The sequence below is a fragment of the Symphalangus syndactylus genome, chromosome 9 (genome assembly GCF_028878055.3).
Source record: "Symphalangus syndactylus isolate Jambi chromosome 9, NHGRI_mSymSyn1-v2.1_pri, whole genome shotgun sequence".
Lineage (NCBI taxonomy): Eukaryota > Metazoa > Chordata > Mammalia > Primates > Hylobatidae > Symphalangus > Symphalangus syndactylus.
In genome coordinates this window covers 92,138,263-92,164,200 of record NC_072431.2, presented here as the reverse complement: position 1 = coordinate 92,164,200, position 25,938 = coordinate 92,138,263, and the positions used below count along the sequence as shown (strand labels likewise).

The following is a 25,938-nucleotide window of genomic DNA, read 5'->3' as shown; positions in this document are numbered from 1 at the left end:
TTTTGAAGTCACATCATCTCCATTGACCCTAGGGAGCTAATTCCTTAACAGCGTCTCCTATAGTCAACTCTGCCCCACAGGGCACAGCTTCCACCAAGACTATCAAGAACGCTGATGCCTCCCATTTCAGAACATGCCCTTCTCTTCCTAATTCAGAGGGTTCTCTGGGCTCTCGCAGGGAATACACTTATCCAGTGAGTTCTCAGGTTTAGTGGGAAAGTCCACTCTAGCATGCCTACCTCTCGAAGACTTTTAATGCATCCCTCCGTAACTGTGTTCAGGCAGCTCCAACATCTCCGTATCATGTCATGTGACCAAGGTTTCCTCCATGTTTCCAGGGAGCCATCCCAGGAGTGGCTAACGACCAACACCAGGAGCCCTGTCAGGGCACTAAATTATGAAAGTACCCCCATAGAATTAAACTCTGCTTCTTCAGGCTTACATTCCACAAACCACCACTGAGCACCCTCCAAGTCTGCTTCTGGGCACGTTCTCCATGTCGGCCAGGAAGTGTGAACTCCTTGAGTGGATAATCCTTTTTATCTCTCAGCAGGGCTGTAGTGTTCCTCAATGGCCCATGCTGAGACCTGATCCAAATTATCAGTCTAATATCCAGAGCGGACATGGAATGAATTCTGCTGCAGGGCAAGCCTAGGATCCTTCAGATACTTGCATTAGGGCAGGGATGCTTGAAATGGTTGAAAACCTATGATATGACCCACAGGTTGGCGTACCTATGACTATCACTTTTTTACCCATTCTCCTGCAAACCAATAGTACCATGATTTGATATGTAGAAAAAAATGTCAGTGTGTCCAAAAGATAGCAGGTCTGTTACACATTAGATGTCTTACTGAGGTGCGAAGTTGTTATTCCAACATTTATCCTGAGCAATGAATAAGCACTATTTCAGCCTATAGACAATAATTGGATAAATGGTGGAGTGCAGCTAGTCTTCCCATATAGTCTCCTAAATGAATCCCTCTACAGATCAGTCCTTGAGGAACTTGTATGTCTTAGGAAGCAGGTGGAATGGGTCTCCACCAGCCCCTAGAAGAGCTGAAAGAACTTCGCTGTCAGCCAGGCTGCTTGGCTGACACAGCTGGGAGATTGTAGTTTGGTGTTTAGGTAACTCATGAGGGTGGGGTGGAGAACAGGGTGCAGCTGCTGCCAGGGGAGTGTGATATTAGTGGGGAGATCAGGAGTTAAGCTGTGTTTCTGTTTGTACAGAATACAGTGAATTCATGGGCAGGAAATGAGATGAGGCTGGTCTATCTTGTGTACTAGGAGTAGTCTCAAGGCAGATTTTCAGCGTGGGGTAGGGCAGGTCTGAATCACTGTGCCTAACCCAGGTGGCACAGTAATAGACCCCAGAGTCATGTTCAATTAGATTTTCCAGTATAAATTTAAAGCTCCTCCTTGTGCTTGCATAAGTATGATACTTTCCTAGACTAATTCCTGATTCCAACACAATCTTGGAGGTGGAGAAGACATAGTACAGAAGACGCTGTGGGGCCTTCCCCTCCTGGTGTAGGTACCAGTGGATGTAGACGGCATTTTCTACAGGAAGATCACAAGTGATTACAGCCGATGACCCAGTCAGCCCGGTGACTAACTTCATTCTCCCTTCCAAGTTGAAAGATTTCTGACTGGCTGCAGTGGGAACAAAACAAAATATAATGAGGAATTTCTTAGTATGGTATCCCTTGCAAAAGAAGAAAATAAACAAAACGAAACCAAATAAAACCTGTGAGCCTCTCTGTAGGCAGCACTCTTACCAGGAGGCAGGAAAGCTAGAAGCAGAGCTAGAGCCAACAGCATGCCTTCCTCTCTGGGGTCTTGGAAGTAAGGGACCAGACGAAGAGGAGCAGAAGACCCTCTCAAAATTCAGGTCCCACTCAACAAGGAAGTGATCCCTAGCACAGAAGACAGTAGGAGGACCTGGTCTTCCTGAGTCACAGGCAGAGAGAAGTGACTGAGGATCTGTCTTAGGGGACTCCGGGTGGTGCCTGGGAGGACCTGCAGAGGAGTTTCTGCCTCTCTGCTCAGGCCAGTTCTCCAGCGCCCTCTGTGGCGGCTGAGAGCAGGCCCTCTGCAGAAGAGAGCTCGGGACATGGAGAGCTCAGGCCTGCAGCAGAGGGAGTGCAGATGTGGGGGAAGCTGACGCTGGAGTTAACAGGCTCAGACCTTGAAGGGGGCAATCTAACAGCAGGCTCACATCCAGCACTTCAGAGTTTCAGCAGGTAAGGCAACTGCCAGGCCCTCATTCTGCCGGGAAGCTTCTGATTAGGGCCCTAAACCACCATCCTTTACACATCTGCAAGGACACTAGAGGCAACGCCCAGGGGCACTCTGAGAAGGCCTGAACCTGCTTTATTCACAGGATCGAGGGTCAGGTATGTTGGTGGGTCTTGGACTCTCCTCTAAGGTAAATGGGTGTGTGGGGGTGGGGCGGGTGTTTGTGTGATCCCGTGTGTTTGTGTGTGTGTGTGTGTTGGGTGTGCCTGTGTGTGATTTCTTTATTAGAGGATTTCCATTCATTCAAGTAGAAGTGTGAGTTGTTTTTTTTTTAAGTAATACAGGGTACCATGTCATGCAATATTTGGGACATACTTAAGCTAAAAACTTGTTATTTATCTGAACTTCCAAATTTCCTGAGTATTGCATATTTTACTTAGCAACCGTATCCTCAGAAAGCTGACTGATGTCTGCAGTGGACCTGGACTCATAGATGGAGATACAGGTGATAAAACAAGTATAGTAAAACAATTGTGAAAATTCAGTAGTGCATACACAGATTTTCACTTCTGTAAAAAAAAAATGTTTGGACACGTGTTTAAGATATTCATAAAACGTAGAACAACGTCCCTCTTGGTTGTTGTTTTGGCCTAGCTCAGAGAGTTCAGTTTTTGCTGACATCGCAGCTGGGACTGAGAAAGGCAAGGGGCTCCGGCTGGTCTCCCTCTGCCTCTCGACCACACGTACAGGACTTGAGGCTGCCACAGGAGCAGCTCTGAAAGCTGAGTCATTGGGGTCCTTGTGAAGGAGGGAAGCTCACCTGCCTTGGAGCCAGGAAAATCCTGCCGGGGACAGAACTCTCGTGGTTTAAAAATGAGAAGGGAGAGAATTGCCATCACATTAGAATGCACAGAAAATCCTTAAGACAAAAAAGTAATGAGAGAAAGAATCTCCACTGGAATATAAAATGAAGTATAAAACTACAGTGCTGAAGATGTAATGCTCAACCTTGTTTTCACGAACCCTGTTTTTAGACTCTCCCTTTTCCTTTAATCACCTAGCCTTGTTTCCACCTGAATTGACTTTCCCTTAGCTGAGAGAGCCAGACAGACTCCATCTTGGCTCTTTGACTGGCAGCCCCTTCCTCAAGGACTTAACTTGTGCAAGCTGACTCCCAGCACATCCAAGAATGCAATTAACTGATAAGATACTGTGGCGAGCTATATCCACAATTCCCAGGAATCTGTCTGATTGATAACGCCCAAAGCCCTGAGTCTATCACCTTGTAATAGTCTTAAAGCCCCTGCACCTGGAACTGTTTACTTTCCTGTAACCATTTATCCTTTTAACTTTTTGCCTACTTGATTTCTGTAAAATTGTTTTAACTAGCCCTCCCTCCCCTTTCTAAACCAAAGTATAAAAGAAAATCTAGCCCCTTCTTCGTGGCCGAGAGAATTTTGAGCGTTAGCCATCTCTTGGCCGCCGGCTAAATAAACGGACTCTTAATTCGTCTCAAAGTGTGGCGTTTTCTCTAACTCGCTCAGGTACAACAAAGAGAGGACAATACTGGCACTAGACTAAAAAGATTCATGGAACACAGTGGAAAGTCTGGAAAGAGAGCCACATGTATGTAATATTTTATCATGTCATAAAGTTGTATGTTAATATCTACAAGGAAATACTTGATTATTTACTATGTTCTCCTTTGGGAATTGACTTACCATATGGAAACAAATATTCTTGGGTTGCTAACTTAAAAGGTACAAATAGAGATTTAGTTGTAATAAAACTGAAAACAGGAAATCAGACTTAAATGATGATGAATTGCACACTAATTGTAGGTAACATTGGTCTCTCTGAGCCTGACATCATAATAGAGACTCTAGAAAAATTGATAAATTTTATTAAAAGTAATATACAAAGTTCAGTTCACCAAAAGGTGCCAAAAATAAATAGCAAATGATGAGAAATATTTTCAACATGTTTGATAAAGGATCGATATCTCGAAAATGGTGTATATTAATTCTTACAAACAAATAAGAAAAAATTAATACCCCAACAGAAGGACAGGCAAACAGTATGAAAAGGCAATTCACAAAAGAAGAAGTATAAATGGCCTATAAAATTGTAAAATAATGCTAGTATCATAAAGATAAGAAAATGCAAATTGAATGAACAAATCTCAGTTTCTGAACCCCAGAGCTTGGATTGAAATTGCTATCAAAGTAAACTATATGACTTAGGGAATGTTAGTTAACCCCTCACTTTCTCATCTGCTATATTCAATGTTACTTAAACCCGTCGATAAGGTTTCTGTGAAGATTAAATAAAATATACATGTAATGTGCTTAGTACAGTAACTACCAGAAAGTCAGTATCCATATTTATCATCAGTATTATTATTATTGCTATAGTAATTATTGTATAAAAATTCCAGATAGATCATGATATCAAGTAATAAATGAATAAAATACTAATGAAATGATATGAATTTCTTTATGCATACTTCTGAAGTATGTTCACCTTTCCAAGTAGGACACAAAATCCAGACACCAGAAACTAAAAGATTGATTGAAATTTATAAAAACAGAATAGCAGAACAAAAACATAAATATGCCATTCAAATAGAAATAATGCATACCACACATATGACAAGCAAAAGATGTATTTCTGTAATAGCGATAGACTTCTGAATAAATAAGAAAAAGTGAAAAAGTTCAACTGAGCTAATAAAGATATTGTTACCACAGGGTGAGACACAGAAGAGAAAAGAGAATTCTAGAATGGAAGCTAAAATCTCTAAATTGATCTTGTTTTATAATTTTGACTTCAGTTCCATGGAAAGGTTTTACATATACAAATCAAAATAATACAACAGATTTCCAAAATATAAAAATGAAAACTGAACGAATAAACCAGCTGTATCGAAGTTGGCATGAACATATAGAGAATGATTCTGTATTCTGCTTGTGTGGCCAAAAAAGAAAGAAAGAAAGAGAGAGAAAAGGAAGAAAGGAAAAAAAGAAGGAAGTAAGGGAGGGAGGCAGGAAGAAAGGAAGGAAGGAAGGGAAGGAGAGAGGGAGGGAGGGAGGAAGAAAGAAAGGAAGGAAGGCAGGCAGGCAGGCAAGCTAGGGAGGGAGCAAGGGAGGGAGGGAGGGGAGGGCAGAAAAAGGGGTGTGTAGAAAAATAGCAAGTAACCAAGAAAGTAGAGAAAGAGAAAAAAAAGAAAGCAGAGGGAGAGAATGTTCAACTGCATACCTAGGCCTAGTGTTTTAGTGGTAATTATACTATTGCTTATATTGTTACAGACATAAAAAATAAGCAACACTCTCAGCTGTGATCTCCAGATATATGATTCAGTATAAATATCCTTCCCATTTGCTGTCCAAAATATCTCGCTTCACAGTTGGACCCTAGGGGTACCTGTCGGTCCTAGGAAGCAGAGTGAGTGGGCCTCCCCCATGTCCTCGGAGAGCTGAGAGAGTCTTGCTCTCAGCCAGGCTGCTTGGCTGAGGCCTGGAGATGACAGCTTGTCTTCAGGAAAGTCCTGGGGGAGGGTGGGGAACAGGGTGCAGCTGCTGCCAGGAGAGTGTGATATTAGGGGAGAGATCAGGAGTTATGCTGTATTTCTCTTTGTACAGAATACAGTAAATTCGGTGGCAACAAATGAGAGGGGGCTGGTCTATCTTGTGTACCAGAAGCAGTCACGAGGCAGATTTTCAGTGTGGTGTAGGGCAGGTCTGAATCACTGTGCCTGCCCCAGGTGGCACAGTCATAGATCCAGGATCATTTTCAATTAGATTTTGCAGTATCAATTTCCAGCTCCTCCTCATGCTTGCATAAGTAAAATACTTTCCTAGACTGATTCTTGATTCCAACACAACCCTGGAGTAGTAGGGGTCATCGTATGGAAGATGCTGTGGGGCCTTCCCCTCTGGGTGTAGGTACCAGTGGATGTAGAAGGTATTTATTACAGTAAGATCACAAGTGATTACAGCAGATGACCCAGCTGGCCTGGTGACTGACTTCCTTCTCCCTTGCAAGTTGGAAGATTTCTGACTGGCTGCAATGGGAACAGCACAAAATACAATGAGGAACTCCTTAGTACGGCACCCCTTGCAAAATAAGAAAATAAAACAAAACAAAACAAAATAAAACCCATCAGCCTCTGTAGGCAGCACACTTACCAAGAGGCAGGAAAGCTAGAAGCAGGGCTAGGGCCCACCGCATTCCTTCCTCTTTGGGGTCTTGGAAGGAAAGGGACCAGATGAAGGGGAGCAGAAGACCCTTTCAAAACTCAGGTCCCACTCAACCAGGAAGTGTTCCCTAGCACAGAAGGCAGTAGGAGGAGCTGGTCTTCCTGAGTCACAGGCAGGGAGAAGTGATTGAGGATGTGTCTTAGGGGACTCCCAAGCCTTCCTCCCAGAGGGGTGGTGCCTGGAAGGACCTGCAGAGGAGCTCCTGCCTCTCTGCTCAGGCCCCTTCTCCAGCGCCGTCTTGTGGCAGCAGAGAGCAGGCCCTCGGCAGAAGAGAGCCAGGGGCATGGAGAGCTCAGGCCTCCAGCAGAGGGAGTGCAGTTGTGGGGGAAGCTGACCCTGGCGCCAGGTGGCCAGGGCCGTAGGACGGGGCAGTCCACAGCAGGCTCACACCCTGCCCTTCAGAATTTCAGCAGCTGATGCTGCTTCCAGGGCCTTGTCCTTTCAGGAAGCTTGATTTGGGCTTTCAACTGCCTTCCTTTTCACATTTGCAAGGACACTTGGAGGCAAATACCCAGGGCCACTCTGAGAAGGCCTGAACCTGCTTTATGAACAGTGTAACACCAAAGGTTCTTGCCTAGCCATGCCATGGAATTGGTGTGGCAGCCGACCGCAGCGAGTGACAAGAGACATGGACCGAGAGAGAGAAAAAGCCGTAGGCTTTATTGAGCAGAGTGAAAGTACAAAGCTTCCACAGCATGGAAGGGGTCCAGAACGGGTAGCCAGAGTTAGATTATAGGACTGCCTTTTAAACTCTTTAAGGCGGGAAATACCTGAGGCGGGAAGATGTTACCAAATCGAGAAACAAAGGCAATTAACCGTTTGTAACATGTCTTAGATCTTGAGGAAAACCGGAATTGCAACTTAGGTTTTATCTACTTTATGACCTTGCAGCGGCATGGCAAAGGAGACGGGATCTTACAGGACTTTACAAAGTATGTTTACAAGGAATTGGAATTGGGAGTATAGATAAGGTCCGCTGGTCACAGAAAAATGGGCAGTTAACATTATTTTACTTTAGTTTTGGGGCGGGGGAAGGAAGAGAGGGAGAGAGAACACAGGGAAACTTACAGCAAAATTTTCGCTGTTCACAGCTTTCACGGGGAAGAAAACACATGCACAAATCCCGGTGTTCGGAATATTTTAAGCATATGTCTTCAATACTATTCATCCAGCACTGAAGTAAGTCCTCATGCAGGAAATGAGTGTGTTTCATGCTTGCTGAGCCCCTACTCGACCCAGGAAGCCCAGCTGGCCCCTCCTCTCAACAGGAGTGAGAATCAGGTATGTTGGTCAGCCATGGACTCTCCTCAATGGTAAATGGGTGTGTGGGGGTGGGGAGGGGGTGTGTGTGACTTTGTGTTTGTAACCTCTTTGTTAGAGGATTTCTGTTCATTCTCAAGTAAAAAGGCCACATCAAGTAGGAGTGTGAGATTGGCTCACGCCTGTATTCCCAGCACTTTGGGAGGCCGAGGTGGGCAGATCACGAGGTCAGGAGATCGAGACCATCCTGGCTAACATGGTGAAACCCCGTCTCTACTAAAAATACAAAAAAATTAGCCGGGCGTGGTGGCAGGCACCTGTAGTCCCAGCTACTCAAGAGGCTGAGGCAGGAGAATGTCATGAACCCGGGAGGCGGAGCTTGCAATAAGCCGAGATTGTGCCATTGCACTCCAGCCTGGGCGACAGAGTGAGACTCTGTCTCAAAAAAAAAAAAAAAAAAAAAAAAGTACAGGGTGCAGTGCCATATGCAATATGTGGTACATACTTGAACTCAAAACTTATTTGTTATTTATCTGAACTTCCAATTTACCTGGGTATTGCGTATTTTATTTGGCAACTCTACCCTTGGAAAGCAGGCTGATATCTGCAGTGTACCTGGATTCATAGATGAAGATACGGGTGATAAAACAAGTAGAGTAAAATAATTGGGAACATTCAGTAGTGTATACACAGATATTCACCTCCTCTATAACAAATATATGTTTAGATTCATGTTTAAAATATTCCTAATAAGATGTAGAACAACATCCCTCTCGGCTGTGGTGTTGGCCTAGCTCAGAGAATTCAGTTTCTGCTGTCATCACAGCTGGGAATGAGAAAGGGAGGGGCTCTGGCTGGTCTCCCTCTGCCTCTGGACCATACGTGGAGGACATGAGGCTGCCACAGGAGCAGCTCTGAAAGCTGAGTTCTTGGGGTCACTGTGAAGGAGGGAAGCTCAGGTGCCTTGAAGCCTGGAAAATCCTTGCTGGGACCAATGTCTCACGGTTTAAAAATTAGAAGGGAGAGATTTGCCATTACATTGCAATGCATAGAACACCCTTAAAACAAAAAAGCAATAAAGGAAACTAACTCCACTGTAATGTCAAAAGAACTATACAGCTACAGTGCTGAAGAGACGGCAATACTGGCACTAGAATGAAAAGATTCATGGAACACAGTGGAAAGTCCAGAAAGAGAGCCATGTGTATGTAATATTTTATCACATGATAAAGTTGTACATTAATATCCTTGAGAAACTACTGGATTATGTAATAAGTTCTCTTTTGGGAATTGACTTACCATATGGAAACACTTTTTTTTTTTTTTTTTTTTTTTTTGAGACAGAGTTTCTCTGTGTCCCCCAGGCTGGAGTGCAGTGGCACAATCTCGGCTCACTGCAAGCTCCGCCTCCCATGTTCACGCTATTCTCCCGCCTCAGCCTTCTGAGTGGCTTGGACTACAGGTGCCCGCCAACATGCCTGGCTAATTTTTTATATTTTTAGTAGAGATGGGGTTTCACCATGTTAGCCAGGATGGTCTGGATCCCTTGATCTCGTGATTCGCCCAACTTGGCCTCCCAAAGTGCTGGGATTACAGGCGTGAGCCACTGCACCCGGCCAGAAACAAATCTTCTTAAGTTACTATGTTGCCAGCTACAAATGGAGATTTTCTTGTAATAAAACTGAAAACAGAAAATCATTAGACTTTAACCATGATGAATTGCACACATATTGTAGGTGAGATTTGCCTCTCTGATCCTAACATCAAAATAGACCCCTTAGAAAAATTGATAGGTTTTATTAAAAGTAATACACAAAGTTCAGTTCACCAAAAGGTGCTGAAAATAATAGCAAACCATGAGAAATATTTTCAATACATTTGATAAAGATCGATATCTCTAAAATGAGGTATATTAATTCTTACAAACCAATAAGAAAAAAATAATACCCAACAGAAGAATAGGTGAAGAGTATGAAATGGCAGTTGACAAAAGAAGAAGTATAAATGGCCTATAAAGTTGTTAAGTAATGCTAGCACTCACAGAGGTAAGAAAATGCAAATTGAACTAACAAATCTCATTTTCTGAACCCCAGCGCTTGGATTGAAATTGCTATCGAATAAAGTATATGACTTAGGGAATGTTAGTTAAGCCCTTTATTTCTCATCTGGTATATTCAATGGTACTTTAACCCCTCAGCGGGGTTTCTGTGAAGATTAAATAAAACTTACATGCAATGTGATTAGTACAGTAACTACCAGAATGTCAGTACCTGTGTTTATCATTAGCATATTATTATTACTACCGTAATTATTGTATAAAAATTCCCAATAGATCAAAGATGCCATCATTAAATAACCTATGAATAAAAACATTCAAATAAATGATATGGACCTCTTTACTCATACTTACAAAGTATATGCACTTTTAGAGGCAAGACACAAAATCTAGACACTGGAAGATAAAAGATTGATTAAAATGTATAAAACCTTATCAGAATGAAAATATAAATATGACAATCAAATAGAAACAATACATACTACACTATGACAAACAAAAGGCTTTTCTGTAATACTGAAAGACTTGTTCTGAATAAGAAAAAGTGAAAAAGTTCAACTGAACTGATAAAAATATTGTTACCTATAGGGTCAGGGAGAGACGAGGAAAGAGAAATCCAGAATGGGGCCTGGTGAAGTTGCTCACGCCTGTAATCCCAGGACTTTGGGAGGCCGAGGCGGGAGGATCACGAGGTCAGGAGATGGAGACCATCCTGGCTAACACAGTGAGACCCCGTCTCTACTAAAAATACAAAAACTTAGCCAGGCCTGGTGGTGGGCACCTGTAGTCCCAGCTACTCGGGAGGCTGAGGCAGGAGAATGGTGTGAACCCGGGAGGCGGAGGTTGCAGTGAGCCAAGACTGCTCCACTGCACTCCAGCCTGAGTGACAGACTGAGAATCCATCTCAAAAAAAAAAAAGAGAGAGAGAAAGAAATCTAGAATGTAAGTTAAAATCTCCAAATGCATCTTCTTTAAAATTATGACTTTAGTTCCATGTAAATATTTTACATATGCAAAACAAATATGAAACAAAACAAAATAATACAACAAATGTCTAAAATTTAAAAATGAAAACTGAACAAATAAACTAGCTATATCAATGTTGGCATGAACATGCAGAGAAAAATTATTTCAAGTGATTTTGTTGAAAAAATGTTCGGATTATGTACCCAAAAAGGAAAGAGAGAGAGAAAAGCAAGGAAGGAAGAAATGAAAAAAGGAAGGAAGGAAGGGATGGAGTGAGGGAAGGAGGGAGGGAGGGAAGAAAAAATAATAAAAGCAAGCATGGAAGTAAGAAAGGAGAGAGAATAAAAGGGAAGGCAGAGGGAGAGTGTGTTTAACTGCTTATCTAGGCCTAGTGTTTTAGTGGTCATTATAATATTGCCTATATTGTTATGGACATAAGGAGTAAGCAGCACTCTCAGCTGCGATCTCTGGACCATGATTGGATACATGATTCAGTATAAATACCCTTCCCATTTGCTGTCCAAAATATCTCGCTTCACAGCTGGACCCTAGGAAGCAGAGTGAGTGGGCCTCCCCCATGTCCTAGGAGAGCTGAGAAAACCTTGCTCTCAGCCAGGCTGCTTAGCGGAGGCTTAGCTGAGATGGCAGCTTGGTCTTCAGGAAAGTCCTGGGGGAGGATGGGGAACAGGGTGCAGCTGCTGCCAGGAGAGTGTAATATTAGGGGGGAGATCAGGAGTTAAGCTGTGTTTCTCTTTGTACAGAATACAGTAAATTCAGGGCAGGAAATGAGAGGGGCGGCTCTCTCTTGTGTACCAGAAGCAGCCACAAAACAGATTTTCTGTGTGGTGTAGGGCAGGTCTGAATCACTCGGCCTGTCCCAGGTGGCACAGTAATAGACCCCAGAGGCATTTTCATTTAGTTTTGGAGGTATAAATTTCCGGCGTATCCTTGTACTTCCATAAGTATCATGCTTTCCTGACTGACTCCTGATTCCAACACATCGCTGGAGTTGCAGACGTCTTAGTACAGAAGATGCTGTGGGGCCTTCCCCTCCTGGTGTAGGTACCAGTGGATGTAGAAGGCATTTTCTACAGGAAGATCACAGGTGATTACAGCAGATGACCCCGTCTGCCTGGTGCCTGACTTTATTCTCGCTTCCAAGTTAGTAGATATCTGACTGGCTGCAATGGGAACAACATAAAATATAATGAGGTATTACTTAGTATGGCGTCCCCTGCTAAAGAAGAAAAAACCAAAACAAAACCCAACCTGTGAGCCTCTCTGTAGGCAGCACACTCACCAAGAGGCAGGAAATCTAGAAGCAGGGCTAGGGCCCACCGCATGCCGTCCTCTCTGGGGTCTTGGAAGGAAAGGGCCCAGATGAAGAGGAGCAGAAGATCCTCTCAAAACTCAGGTCCCATTAAACAAGGAAGTGATCCCTAGCACAGAAGACAGTGGGGCAAGCTGGTCTTCCTGAGACACAGGCAGAGAGAAGTGACTGAGGATGTGTCTTAGGGGACTCCCACGCCTTCCTCCCAGAAGGGTGGTGCCTGGGAGAACCTGCAGAGGAGCTCCTGCCTCTCTGCTCAGGCCAGTTCTGCAGCACCCTCTGTGGCAGCTGAGAGCAGGCCCTCTGCAGAAGAGAGGCAGGGGCATGGAGAGCTCAGGCCTCCAGCAGAGGGAGTGCAGATATGGGGAAAGCTGACCCTGGAGTCAGCAGGCCCAGCCCCAGGAGGGGGCAGTCCCACAGCAGGCTCACACCCTGCCCTTCAGAGTTGCAGCAGCTAATGCTGATGCCAGGACCTTGTCCTGACAGGAAGCCTCTGATTAGGGCCCTGAACCAACTTCCTTTTCACATCTGCAAGGACACTTGGAGGCATCCACCCAAGGCCACTCTGAGAAGGGTTGAACGTGCTTTATTAAAAGGACTGAGGATCGTGTGTGTTGGTGTGTCTTGGACTCTGCTCTAAGGTAAATGTGTGTGTGGGGGGAGTGGGGGGGGTGCCTGTAATCCTGTGGGTGTGATCTCTTTATTAGAGGATTTTTGTTCATTGAAGTAGGAGTGTGAGTTTGTTTGTTTGTTTGCTTGTTTGTTTTTAAAGTAGTACTGGGTGCCATGTCATGCAATATTTGGAACATACTTGAACTAAAAACTTGTTATATATATGAACTTCCAAATTCCCTGGATATTGTATATTTTATAATCAGCCCTACCTTCAGAAAGTGGACTGAGATCCGCAGTGCACCTGGATTCACAGATGGAAATATAGGGGACGAAACAAGTACAGTAATATCTTGTGAAAATTCAGTAGGGCATGCACAGATTATCACCACCTCTGTAAGAAGTATATAGAGACACATGTTTGAAATATGCATAATGAGATGTAGAACAATGTCTCTCTCGGTTGTTGTGTTGTCCTAGCTGAAATTTTTCGGTGTCTGCTGTTGTCGCAGCTGGGAATGAGAAAGGGAGGGGCTCCCATTGGTCTCCCTCTGCCTCTGGATCACACGTGAAGGACATGAGGCTGCCATAGGAGCAGCTCTGAAAGCTGAGTTCTCAGGGTCCTTGTGAAGGAGGGAAGCTTGCCTGCCTTGGAGCGTGAAAAAGTCTTGCTGGACAGAAGTCTCACGGTTTAAAAATGGGAAGGGAGAGGATTGAGGTCACACGAGAATGCACAGAAAATTCTTAAAACAAAAAAATAATGAAAGAAACTTCATCAGAATGTGAAAAGAACTATAAAGCTACAGTGCTGAAGAGAGGGCAACACTGGCAGTAGAATGAGAAGATTCATGGAACACAGTGGAAAATGCAGAAAGAGAGCCACATGTATGCAATATTTTATCATGTGATAAAGTGATATGTTAATATCCATGAGGAAATAGTCAATTATTTAATAAGTTCTCTTTTGGGTATTGACTTACTATATGGAAACAAATATTGTTGCATTTCTACCTTACCAGATACAAATAGTGATTTAGTTGTAATAAAATGAAAATCAATAGACTTAAACGATGATGAATTGCATACAAATTCTAGGTGAGATTGGCCTTTCTAAGCCTGACATCAAACTAGACACCCTAGAAAAATTGATAGATTTTATTGTTTTTTTTTCAAAGTTCAATTCACCATAGGTGCCAAATGTAAATAATAACACATGAGGAGAAATATCTTCAACACATTGGATAAAGGGTCAGCATCTCTAAAATAGTGTATATTAATTCTTATGAACCAATAAGAAAAAATTCATCCTCCAAAAGGAGAATAGACAAAGAGTATGACAAGGCAATTCACAAAAGAAGAACTATAAATGACCTATAAAGCTGTGAAATAATGCTAGTACTCCTAAAGATGAGGGAATGGAAACTGAATTTACAAATCTCATTTTCGGAACCACAGAGCTTGGATTGCAATCATTATCAAATTAAAACGTATGACTTAGGGAATGTTAATTAACCCCCCAATTTCTTATGTTACATTCAGTGGTACTTTAAACCCCTAATGGAGTTTCTGTGTAGATTAAATAAAATATGCATGTAATGTGCTTAGTACATTACCAGAATGTCAGTACCCATATGTACCATCAATATTATCATTATCATTATTAATTTTTTGAGACAGTCTCGCCGTGTTGCTCAAACTGGACTGCAGTAGTGTGATATTAGCTCACTGAAACCTTCACCTTCCAGGCTCTAGAGATTCTCCTGCCTCAGCATCCAAAGTAGCTGGGATTACATGCATACGCCACTACAGCCGGCTAATTTTTTGTATTTTTAGTAGAGACAGGGTTTCACCATGTTGGCTAAGCTGGTCGCAATCTCCTGGCCTAAGTGATCGTAACGACTTGACTACCCAAATGCTGGGATTACAGGCATGAGCCACCAGGCCTGGCCAGTATTATTATTATTAATACAGTAATTATTGTATAAAAATTCCTGATAGTTCAATGATGCCATCATTAAATAATCAATGCATAAAAACATTCAAACACATAATATGGACTTCTTTATGCATACTTATGAAGTATGTGCACCTTTAGAAGTAAGACACACAATCCAGACACGGGAAAATATAAGATTGATTAAAATGTATAAAAACCGAATATCAGAATGAAAACATAAATATGGCATTGAAATAGAAACAATACATACTCTGCTATGACAAACAGAGTGAAAAAGCTCAAGTGAACTGACAAAAATATTGTTACCTATAGGGTCAGGGAGAAAAGAGGAACAAGAAATCTACAATGGAAGCTAAAATCTTGAAATGCATCATCTTTTATAATTTTGACTTCAGTTCCATGTGAATGCTTTATATATACAAAACAGATATGAAACAAAACAAAGTAATACAACAGATTTCCAAAATGTAAAAATGAAAACTCAACAATTAAAGTAGCTGTATAAATGTTGTCATGAACAAATAGAGAAAAATTATATCAAATGATTTTGCGGAAAAAGTATTCTGATTATGTACCTAAAAAGGAAAGAAAGGAGAGAAAAGCAAGGAAGGAAGGAAGGAAGGAAAAAAAGGAAGGAGAATGGATGGAAGGAAACAAGGGAGGAAGGGAGGAAAGGATGGACGATGGACGGAGGGAGGGAGGGAGTTAGGGAGGGAGAGAAAAATAAAAACAAGCAAAGAAGTAAGAAAAAAGAGAGAGAGAATAAAAGGGAGGGCAGAGGGAGAGAATGTTCAACTGCATACCTAGGCCTGGTGTTTTATGGTCATTATAGTATTGCTTATATTGTTATAGACATAAGGAATAAGCACGACTCTCAGCTGTCATCTCTGGACCATGACTGGATACATGATTCAGTATAAATACCCTTCCCATTTGCCGTCCAAAATATCTCACTTCACAGCTGGACCCTAGTTGTACCTGTCTGTCACAGGAAGCAGAGTGAGTGGACCTCTCCCATGTCCTAGGAGAGCTGAGAGAACCTTGCTCTCAGCCAGGATGCTTAGCTGAGGCCTGGAGATGGCAGCTTTGTCTTCAGGAAAGTTCTGTGGGAGAGGTAGGGAACAGGGTGCAGCTGCTGCGAGGACAGTATGATGTTAGGAGGGAGATCAGGAGTTAAGCTGTCTTTCTCTTGTTCAGAATACAGTAAATTTGGTGGCAGGAAATGAGAGGCGGCAGCTCTATCTTGTGTACCAGAAGCAGCCACAAGGCAGATTTTCTGTGTGGTGTAGGGCAGGTCTGAATCACTGTGGCTGCCCCAGGTGGCACAGTAATAGACCCCAGAATCATTTTCAATTAGATTTCGCAGTATCAATATCCAGCTCCACCTCCTGGGTGTATGAGTATAATACTTTCCTTGACTGAGTCCTGATTCCAACACATCCCTTGAGGCGGAGACGTCATAGTACAGAAGACGCTGTGGGGCCTTTCCCTCCTGGTGTAGGTACCAGTGAATGTAGAAGGTATTTGTTACAGTAAGATCACAAGTGATTTCAGCAGATGACCCAGTCGGCCTGGTGACTGACTTCGTTCTCCCTTCCAAGTTGGAAGATTTCTGACTGGCTGCAATGGGAACAACACAAAATATAATGAGGTATTCCTTTGTATGGCACCCCTTTCAAAAGAAGAAAACAAAACAAAACCCAATCTGTGAGCCTCTCTGTAGGCAGCACACTCACCAGGAGACAGGAAAGCTAGAAGCACCGCTAGGGCCCACCGCATGCCTTCCTCTCTGGGGCCTTGGAAGGAAAGGGACCAGATGAAGAGGAGCAGAAGATCCTCTCAAAACTCAGGTCCCACTCAACCAGGAAGTGTTCCCTAGCACAGAAGACAGTGGGAGGAGCTGGTCTTCCTGAGACACAGGCAGAGAGAAGTGACTGAGGATGTGTCTTAGGGGACTCCCAAGCCTTCCTCCCAGAAGCGGTGGTGCCTGGGAGGACCTGCAGAGGAGCTCCTGCCTCTCTGCTCAGGCCCGTTCCCCAGCGCCCTCTTGTGGCAGCTGAGAGCAGGCCCTCGGCAGAAGAGAGCCAGGGGCATGGAGAGCTCAGGCCTCCAGCAGAGGGAGTGCAGATGTAGGGGAGTTAACAGGCTCAGACCTTGGAGGTGGCAGTCCCACAACAGGCTCCCACCCTGCCCTTCAGAGTTGCAGCAACTAATGCTGATGCCAGGATCTTGTCCTGACAGGAAGCCTCTGATTAGGGACCTGAACCAACTTCCTTTTCGCATCTGCAGACACATGGAGGCAACCACTCAAGACCACTCTGAGAAGGGTTGAACGTGCTTTATTAAAAGGCCTGAGGATTATGTGTGTTGGTGTGTCTTGGACTCTGCTGTAAGGTAAATGTGTGTGTGTGGGGGGGGGAGGGGTGTGACTGTAATCCTGTGAGTGTGATCTCTTTATTAGAGGATTTTTGTTCATTATATAGGAATGTGAGTTTGTTTGTTTACTTGTTTGCCTTTAAAGTAGTACTGGGTGCCATGTCATGCAACATTTGGAACATACTTGAACTAAAAACTTGTTATTTATCTGAAATTCCAATTCCCCGGGTATTGTATATTTTATTTGTCATCCCTACCCTCAGAAAGTGGACTAATATCTGCAGTGCACCTGGATTCACAGATGGAAATATAGGGGACGAAACAAGTACAGTAATATCATTGTGAAAATTCAGAGGGCATGCACAGATTATCACCACCTCTGTAAGAAGTATATAGAGACACATGTTTGAAAGATGCGTAATGAGATGTAGAACAATGTCTCTCTTGGGTGTAGTGTTGTCCTAGCTGAAATTTTTCAGTTTCTGCTGTCATCCCAGCTGGGAATGAGAAACGGAGGGGCTCTGGTTGGTCTCCCTCTGCCCCTGGACCACACGTGCAGGACATGAGGCTGCCATAGGAGCAGCTCTGAAAGCTGAGTTCTCAGGGTCCTTGTGAAGGAGGGAAGCTTGCCTGCCTTGGAGCATGAAAAAGTCTTGCTGGACAGAAGTCTCACGATTTAAAAATGGGAAGGGAGAGGATTGAGATCACACTAGAATGCACAGAAAATTCTTAAAACAAAAAAATAATGAGAGAAACTTCATCAGAATGTGGAAAGAACTATAAAGCTACAGTGCTGAAGAGAGGGCAATACTGGCAGTAGAATGAGAAGATTCATGGAACACAGTGGAAAGAAAGAGAGCCACATGTATGTAATATTTTATCATGCGATAAAGTGATATGTTAATATCCACAAGGAAATAGTCAATTATTTAATAAGTTCTCTTTTGGGCATTGACTTACTATATGGAAACAAATATTATTGCATTTCTACCTTACCAGATACAAATAGTGATTTAGTTGTCATAAAAACAAAATCATTAGACTTAAATGATGATGAATTGCACAGAAATTCTAGGTGAGACTGGCCTTTTTAAGCTTGACATCAAACTAGACACCCTAGAAAAACCGATAGATTTTAATGCTTTTTTTTTCAAAGTTCAATTCACCAAAAGGTGCCAAATATAAATAATAACATATGAGGGGAAATATCTTCAACACATTGGATAAAGGGTCAGCATCTCTAAAATAGTGTATATTGATTCTTACGAACCAATAAGAAAAAAATTCATCCTCCAAAAGAAGAATAGGCAAAGAGTATGACAAGGCAATTCACAAAAGAAGAACTATAAATGACCTATAAAGCTGTGAAATAATGCTAGTACTCCTAAAGATAAGGGAATGGAAACTGAATTTACAAATCTCATTTTCGGAACCACAGAGCTTGGATTGCAATCATTATCCAATTAAAGTGTATGACTTAGGGAATGTTAATTAACCCCCCAATTTCTTATGTTACATTCAACAGTACTTTAAACCCTTAATGAAGTTTCTGTGTAGATTAAATAAAATATGCATGTAATGTGCTTAGTACACGAACTACCAGAATGTCAGTACCCATATTTACCATCAATATTATTATTATCATTATTAATTTTTTGAGACAGTCTTGCCGTGTTGCCCATACTAGACTGCAGTAGTGTGATATTAGCTCACTGAAAACTCCACCTTCCAGGCTCTACAGATTCTCCTGCTTCAGCATCCAAGTAGCTGGGATTACATGCATACGCCACTACAGCCGGCTAATTTTTTGTATTTTTAGTAGAGACAGGGTTTCACCATGTTGGCTAAGCTGGTCGCAATCTCCTGGCCTAATTGATCGTAACGACTGGACTACCCAAATGCTGGGATTACAGGCATGAGCCACCGGGCCTGGCCAGTATTATTATTACTAATATAGTAATTATTGTATAAAAATTCCTGATAGATCAGTGATGCCATCATTAAATAATCAATGCATAAAAACATTCAAATAAATGATATGGACTTCTTTATGTATACTTATGAAGTATGTGGACCTTTAGAAGTAAGACACACAATCCAGACACGGGAAAATATAACATTGATTAAAATGTATAAAAACCAAATATCAAAACGAAAATATAAATATGGCATTGAAATAGAAACAATACATAGTCTGCTATGACAGAGTGAAAAAGCTCAAGTGAACTGACAAAAATATTGTTACCTATAGGGTCAGGGAGAAAAGAGGAACGAGAAATCTACAATGGAAGCTGAAATCTTGAAATGCATCATCTTTTATAATTTTGACTTCAGTTCCATGTGAATGCTTTATATATACAAAACAGATACGAAACAAAACAAAGCAATACAACAAATTTCCCAAATGAAAAATGAAAACTCAACAATTAAAGTAGCTATATCAATGTTGGCATGAACACAAAGAGAAAAATTATTTCAAATGATTTTGTGGAAAAAGTATTCTGATTATGTACCCAAAAAGGAAAGAAAGAGAAAAGCAAAGAAGGAAGGAAGGAAAACAAAGGAAGGAGAATGGATAGAAGGAAAGAAGAGAGGAAGGGAGGGAAGGAGGGAGGGAGAGAGGGAGGGAAGGAAGGAGGCAGAGATGGAGGAAGGGAGGGAGGAAGGGAGAGAGAGAGAAAAATAATAGAAGCAAGCAAAGAAGTAAGAAAAAAGATAGAGAATAAAAGGGAGGGCAGGGGGAGAGAATGTTCAACTGCATACCTAGGTCTGGTGTTTCAGTGGTCATTATAGTATTGCTTATATTGTTATAGATATAAGGAATAAGCACCAGTCTCAGCTGCGATTTCTGGGTCATGATGGGATACATAATTTAGTATAAAAACCCTTCCATTTGCTGTCCAGAATATCTTCCTTCACAGCTGGACCCTAGGGGTACCTGTCTGTCCTAGGAAGCAGAGTGAGTGGGCCTCCCCCATTTCCTAGGAGAGCTAAGAGAACCTTGCTCTCAGCCAGGCTGCTTCGCTGAGGCTTAGCTGAGATGGCAGCTTGGTCTTCAGGAAAGTCCTGGGGGAGGGTGGGGAACAGGTTGCAGCTGCTGCCAGGAGAGTGTAATTATCGCAGGGAGATCAGGAGTTAAGCTATGTTTCTCTTGTTCAGCACACGGTAAATTTGGTGGCAGGAAATGAGAGGGGGCGGCTCTATCTTGTGTACCAGAAGCAGCCACAAGGCAGATTTTCTGTGTGGTGTAAGGCAGATCTGAATCACTGTGCCTGTCCCAGCTGGCACAGTAATAGACCCCAGAATCATTTTCAATTAGATTTCGCAGTATCAATCTCAAGTTCCTCCTTGTGCTTCCGTAAGTATCATACTTCCCTGGACTGATTCCTGATTCAAACACAACCCTAGAGTTGTAGGAGTCATAGTACAGAAGATACTGTGGGGCCTTCCCCTCCTGGTGCAGGTACCAGTGGATGTAGAAGCTACTTGCTCCAGAAAGATCACAAGTGATTTCAGCAGATGACCCAGTCGGCCTGGTGACTGACTTCGTTCTCCCTTCCAAGTTGGAAGATTTCTGACTGGCTGCAATGGGAACAACACGAAATATAATGAAGCATTCCTTAGTATGGCGCTCCTTGCAAAAGAAGAAAATAAACAAAACCAAACCCGTGAGCCTCTCTGTAGGCAGCACACTCACCAGGAGACAGGAAAGCTAGAAGCACCGCTAGGGCCCACCGCATGCCTTCCTCTCTGGGGCCTTGGAAGGAAAGGGACCAGATGAAGAGGAGCAGAAGATCCTCTCAAAACTCAGGCCCCACTCAACAAGGAAGTGATCCCTAGCACAGAAGACAGTGGGAGGAGCTGGTCTTCCTGAGACACAGGCAGAGAGAAGTGACTGAGGATCTGTCTAAGAGGACTCCCAAGCCTTCCTCCCAGAAGGGGTGGTGCCTGGAAGGACCTGCAGAGGAGCGCTTGCCTCTCTGCTCAGGCCCGTTCTCCATCGCCCTCTTGTGGCAGCTGAGAGCAGGCCCTCGGCGGAAGAGAGCCAGGGGCATGGAGAGCTCAGGCCTCCAGCAGAGGGAGTGCAGATGTAGGGGACTGGAGTCAGCAGGCCCAGCCCTAGGAGGGAGCAGTCACACAACAGGTTCACACCTTGCCCTTCAGAGTTGCAGCAGCTAATGCTGATGCCAGGACCTTGTCCTGCCAGGAAGTCTCTGATTAGGGAACTGAGCCACCTTTCTTTTCGCATCTGTGAGGACACTTGGAGGCACCACACTAAACGTATGTTTATTGCGGCAGTATTCACAATAGCAAAGACTTGGAACCAACCCAAATATCCATCAATGATAGACTGGATTAAGAAAATGTGGCACATATACACCATGGAATACTACACAGCCATTAGAAAGGATGAGTTCATGTCCTTTGTAGGGACATGGAAGAAGCTGGAAACCATCATTCCGAGCAAACTATTCCAAGGACAGAAATCCAAACACTGCATGTCCTCACTCGTAGGTGGGAACTGAACAATGAGAACACTTGGACACAGAGTGGGGAACATCACACACCAGGGCCTATAGTGGGGTTGGGGGTGGGGGGAGGGATAGCATTAGGAGATATACCTAATGTAAATGACGAGTTGATGGGTGCAGCAAAACAGCATGGCACATGTATACATATGTAACAAACCTGCATGTTGTGCACATGTACCCTAGAACTTAAAGTATAATAAAAAAAAAATAAATAATAAAATAAAAATAAAAGGACTGAGGATCATGTGTGTTGGTGGGTCTTGGACTCTGCTTTAAGATAAATGAGTGTGTGTAGGGTGTGTGTGTGTGTGTGTGTGTGTGTGTGATCCTGTGGGTGTGATCTCTTTATTAGAGGATTTTTGTTCATTGAAGTAGGAGTGTGAGTTTTTTTTGTTTGTTTAGTGCCATGTCTTGCAATATTTGGAACATACTTAAACTAAAAACTTGTTATTTACCTGAACTTCCAAATTGTTTGGTATTGCATATTTTATTTGTCAGCCCTATCCTCAGAAAGCAGACTGAGATCTGCAGTGCACCTGGATTCACAGATGGAAATATTAGGGGACAAAAGAAGTACAGTAATATTGTGAAAATTCAGTAGGGCATGCACAGATTTTCACCTCCTCTGTAAGAAGTATGTAGAGACACATGCTTGAAAGATGCATAATGAGATGTAGAACAATGTCTCTCTTGGTTGTGGTGTTGGCCTAGCTCACAGAGTTCAGTGTCTGCTGTCTTCACAGCTGGGAATGAGAAAGGGAGGGGACTCTGGTTGGTCTCCCTCTGCCTCTGGACCACACGTGCAGGATATGAGGCTTCCGCAGGAACAGCTCTGAAAGCTGAGTTCTCAGGGTCCTTGTGAAGGAGGGAAGCTTGCCTGCCTTGGAGCATGAAAAAGTCTTGCTGGACAGAAGTCTCACGGTTTAAAAATGGGAAGGGAGAGGATTGAGATCACACTAGAATGCACAGAAAATTCCTAAAACAAAAAAATAATGAAAGAAACTTCATCAGAATGTGGAAAGAACTATAAAGCTACAGTGCTGAAGAGAGGGCAACACTGGCACTAGAATGAGACGATTCATGGAACACAGTGGAAAATGCAGAAAGAGAGCCACATGTATGTAATATTTTATCATGTGATAAAGTGATATGTTAATATCCACAAGGAAATAGTCAATCGTTTCATAAGTTCTCTTTTGGGTATTGACTTACCATATGGAAACAAATATTGTTGCATTTCTACCTTACCAGTTACAAATAGTGATTTAGTTGTAATAAAAACAAAATCATTAGACTTAAATGATGATGAATTGCATACAAATTCTAGGTGAGATTGGCTTTTCTAAGCCTGACATCAAACTAGACACCCTAGAAAAATTGATAGATTGTATTGTTTTTTATTCAAAGTTCAATTCACCAAAAGGTGCCAAATGTAAACAATAACAAATGAGGAGAAATATCTTCAACACATTGGATAAAGGGTCAGCATCTCTAAAATGGTATATATTAATTCTTACGAACCAATAAGAAAAAACTAATCCTCCAAAAGAAGAATAGGAAAGGAGTATGACAAGGTGATTCTCAAAAGAAGAACTATAAATGACCTATAAAGTTGTGAAATAATGCTAGTACTCCTAAAGATGAGGGAATGGAAACTGAATTTACAAATCTCATTTTCGGAACCACAGAGCTTGGATTGCAATCATTATCCAATTAAAGTGTATGACTTAGGGAATGTTAACCCCCCAATTTCTTATGTTACATTCAACAGTACTTTAAACCCTTAATGAAGTTTCTGTGTAGAATAAATAAAATATGCATGCAATGTGCTTAGTACACGAACTACCAGAATGTCAGTACCCATATTTACCATCAATATTATTGTTATTATTAGTTTTTTTTAGACAGAATCTCGCTCTGTTGCCCAAACTGGACTGTAGTAGTGTGATCTTAGCTCACTGAAACCTTCACCTTCCAGGCTCAAGAGATTCTCCTGCCTCAGTATCCAAAGTAGCTGGGATTACATGTGTGCGCCACTACAGCTGGCTAATTTTTTGTGTTTTTAGTAGAGACAGGGTTTCACCATGTTGGCTAAGCTGGTCGCAATCTCCTGGCCTAAGTGATCGTAACGACTTGACTACCCAAATGCTGGGATTACAGGCACGAGCCACCAGGCCTGGCCAGTATTATTACTACTAATATAGTAATTATTGTATAAAAATTCCTGATAGATCAGTGATGCCATCATTAAATAATCAATGCATAAAAATATTCAAATAAATGATATGGAATTCTTTACGCATTCTTATGAAGTATGTGCATCTTTAGAAGTAAGACGCACAATCCAGACATGGGAAAATATAAGATTGATTAAAATGTATAAAAACCAAATATAGGAACAAAAATATAAATATGGCATTGAAATAGAATTGATACATACTACGATATGACAGAGTGAAAAATTTCAAGAAAACTGATAAAAATATTGTTACCTATAGGGTCAGGGAGAAAAGAGGAACAAGAAATCTACAATGGAAGCTAAAATCTTCAAATGCATCTTCTTTTATAATTTCGACTTCAGTTCCATGTGAATGCTTTATATATACAAAACAGATATGAAACAAAACAAAATAATACACAAATTTCCAAAATATAAAAATGAAAACTGAACAATTAAAGTAGCTATATCAATGTTGGCATGAACAAACAGAGAAAAATTATTTCAAATGATTTTGTGGAAAAAGTATTCTGATTATGTACCCAAAAAGGAAAGAGAGAGAAAAGCAAGGAAGGAAGGAAGGAAGGAAAGAAAGGAAACAGAATGGATGGAAGGGGGTGGGAAGGGAGGGAGAGGGGGAGGGAGGGAAGGAAGATGGAAGGAAAGGAGGAAGGGAGGGAAGGAGAGAAAAATAGTAAAAGCAAGCATGGAAGTAAGAACGGAGAGCGAGAATAAAAGGGAGGGCAGAGGGAGAGAATGTTCAACTGCATATATTGGCCTAGTGTTTTAGTGGTCATTACAGTATTGCTTATATTGTTATAGACATAAGGAATAAGCACCACTCTCAGCTGTGATCTCTGGACCATTATTGGATGCATGATTCAGTAAAAATACCCTTCCCATTTTTGTCCAAAATATCTTGCTTCACAGTTGGACCCTAGGGGTACCTGTCCATCCTAGGAAGCAGAGTGAGTGGGCCTCCCCCATGTTCTAGGAGAGCTGAGAGAACCTTGCTCTCAGCCAGGCTGCTTTGCTGAGGCCTGGAGATGATAGCTTGGTCTTCAGGAAAGTCCTGGGGGAGGGTGGGGAACAGGTTGCAGCTGCTGCCAGGGGAGTGTGATATTAGTGGGGAGATCAGGAGTTAAGCTGTGTTTCTCTTTGTGCAGAATACAGTAAATTCAGGGCAGGAAATGAGAGTTGGCTGGTCTATCTTGTGTACCAGAAGCAACCACAGGCAGATTTTCAGTGTGGTGTAGGGCAGGTCTGAATCACTGTGCCTGTCCCAGGTGGCACAGTAATAGACCCCAGAATCATTTTCAATTAGATTTTGCAGTCTCAAATTCCAGCTGCTCCTTGTGCTTGCAGTGTCATACTTTCCTGGAGTGATTCCTGATTCCAACACAACCCTGAAGTAGTAGGGTTCATAATACAGAAGACGCTGTGGGGCCTTCCCCTCCTGGTGCAGGTACCAGTGGATGTATAAGGTACTTGCTCCAGGAAGATCACAGGTGATTTCAGCAGCTGACCCAGTCGGCCTGGTGACTGACTTCGTTCTCCCTTCCAAGTTGGAAGATTTCTGACTGGCTGCAATGGGAACAACACAAAATATAATGAGGCATCTCTTAGTATGGTGCTCCTTGCAAAAGAAGAAAAGGACAAAACCAAACCCGTGAGCCTCTCTGTAGGCAGCACACTCACCAGGAGACAGGAAAGCTAGAAGCACCGCTAGGGCCCACCACATGCCTTCCTCTCTGGGGCCTTGGAAGGAAAGGGACCAGATGAAGAGGAGCAGAAGATCCTCTCAAAACTCAGGCCCCACTCAACAAGGAAGTGATCCCTAGCACAGAAGACAGTAAGAGGAGCTGGTCTTCCTGAGACACAGGCAGAGAGAAGTGACTGAGGATGTGTCTTAGGGGACTCCCAAGCCTTCCTCCCAGAAGCGGTGGTGCCTGGGAGGACCTGCAGAGGCGCTCCCGCCTCTCTGCTCAGGCCCGTTCTCCATCGCCCTCTTGTGGCAGCTGAGAGCAGGCCCTCGGCAGAAGAGAGCCAGGGGCATGGAGAGCTCAGGCCTCCAGCAGAGGGAGCGCAGATGTAGGAGAAGCTGACCCTGGCGCCAGCTGGTCATGGCCCTTGG

General features: G+C 42.9%; 2 pseudogenes and 4 gene segments (V, D, J or C); all 6 read right to left on the bottom strand.

The window, feature by feature from the left end:
- Window positions 1-1,050: 1,050 nt before the first annotated feature.
- LOC129490736 (T cell receptor gamma variable 8-like) lies at window positions 1,051-1,821 on the bottom strand. The segment is given in 2 exon segments: window positions 1,051-1,653; window positions 1,779-1,821. Coding segments are annotated over 2 exon segments (646 nt in total).
- Window positions 1,822-5,767: 3,946 nt separating this feature from the next.
- On the bottom strand, window positions 5,768-6,490 carry LOC129490735 (T cell receptor gamma variable 8-like; annotated as a pseudogene).
- Window positions 6,491-10,937: 4,447 nt separating this feature from the next.
- Window positions 10,938-12,122, bottom strand: LOC129490734 (T cell receptor gamma variable 8-like; annotated as a pseudogene).
- Window positions 12,123-13,860: 1,738 nt separating this feature from the next.
- LOC129490015 (T cell receptor gamma variable 3-like) lies at window positions 13,861-16,716 on the bottom strand. The segment is given in 2 exon segments: window positions 13,861-16,298; window positions 16,415-16,716. Coding segments are annotated over 2 exon segments (603 nt in total).
- Window positions 16,717-19,168: 2,452 nt separating this feature from the next.
- On the bottom strand, window positions 19,169-21,004 carry LOC129490574 (T cell receptor gamma variable 4-like). The segment is given in 2 exon segments: window positions 19,169-20,636; window positions 20,752-21,004. Coding segments are annotated over 2 exon segments (570 nt in total).
- Window positions 21,005-24,134: 3,130 nt separating this feature from the next.
- LOC129490733 (probable non-functional T cell receptor gamma variable) lies at window positions 24,135-25,735 on the bottom strand. The segment is given in 2 exon segments: window positions 24,135-25,388; window positions 25,503-25,735. Coding segments are annotated over 2 exon segments (486 nt in total).
- Between the last annotated feature and the right edge of the window lie 203 nt (window positions 25,736-25,938).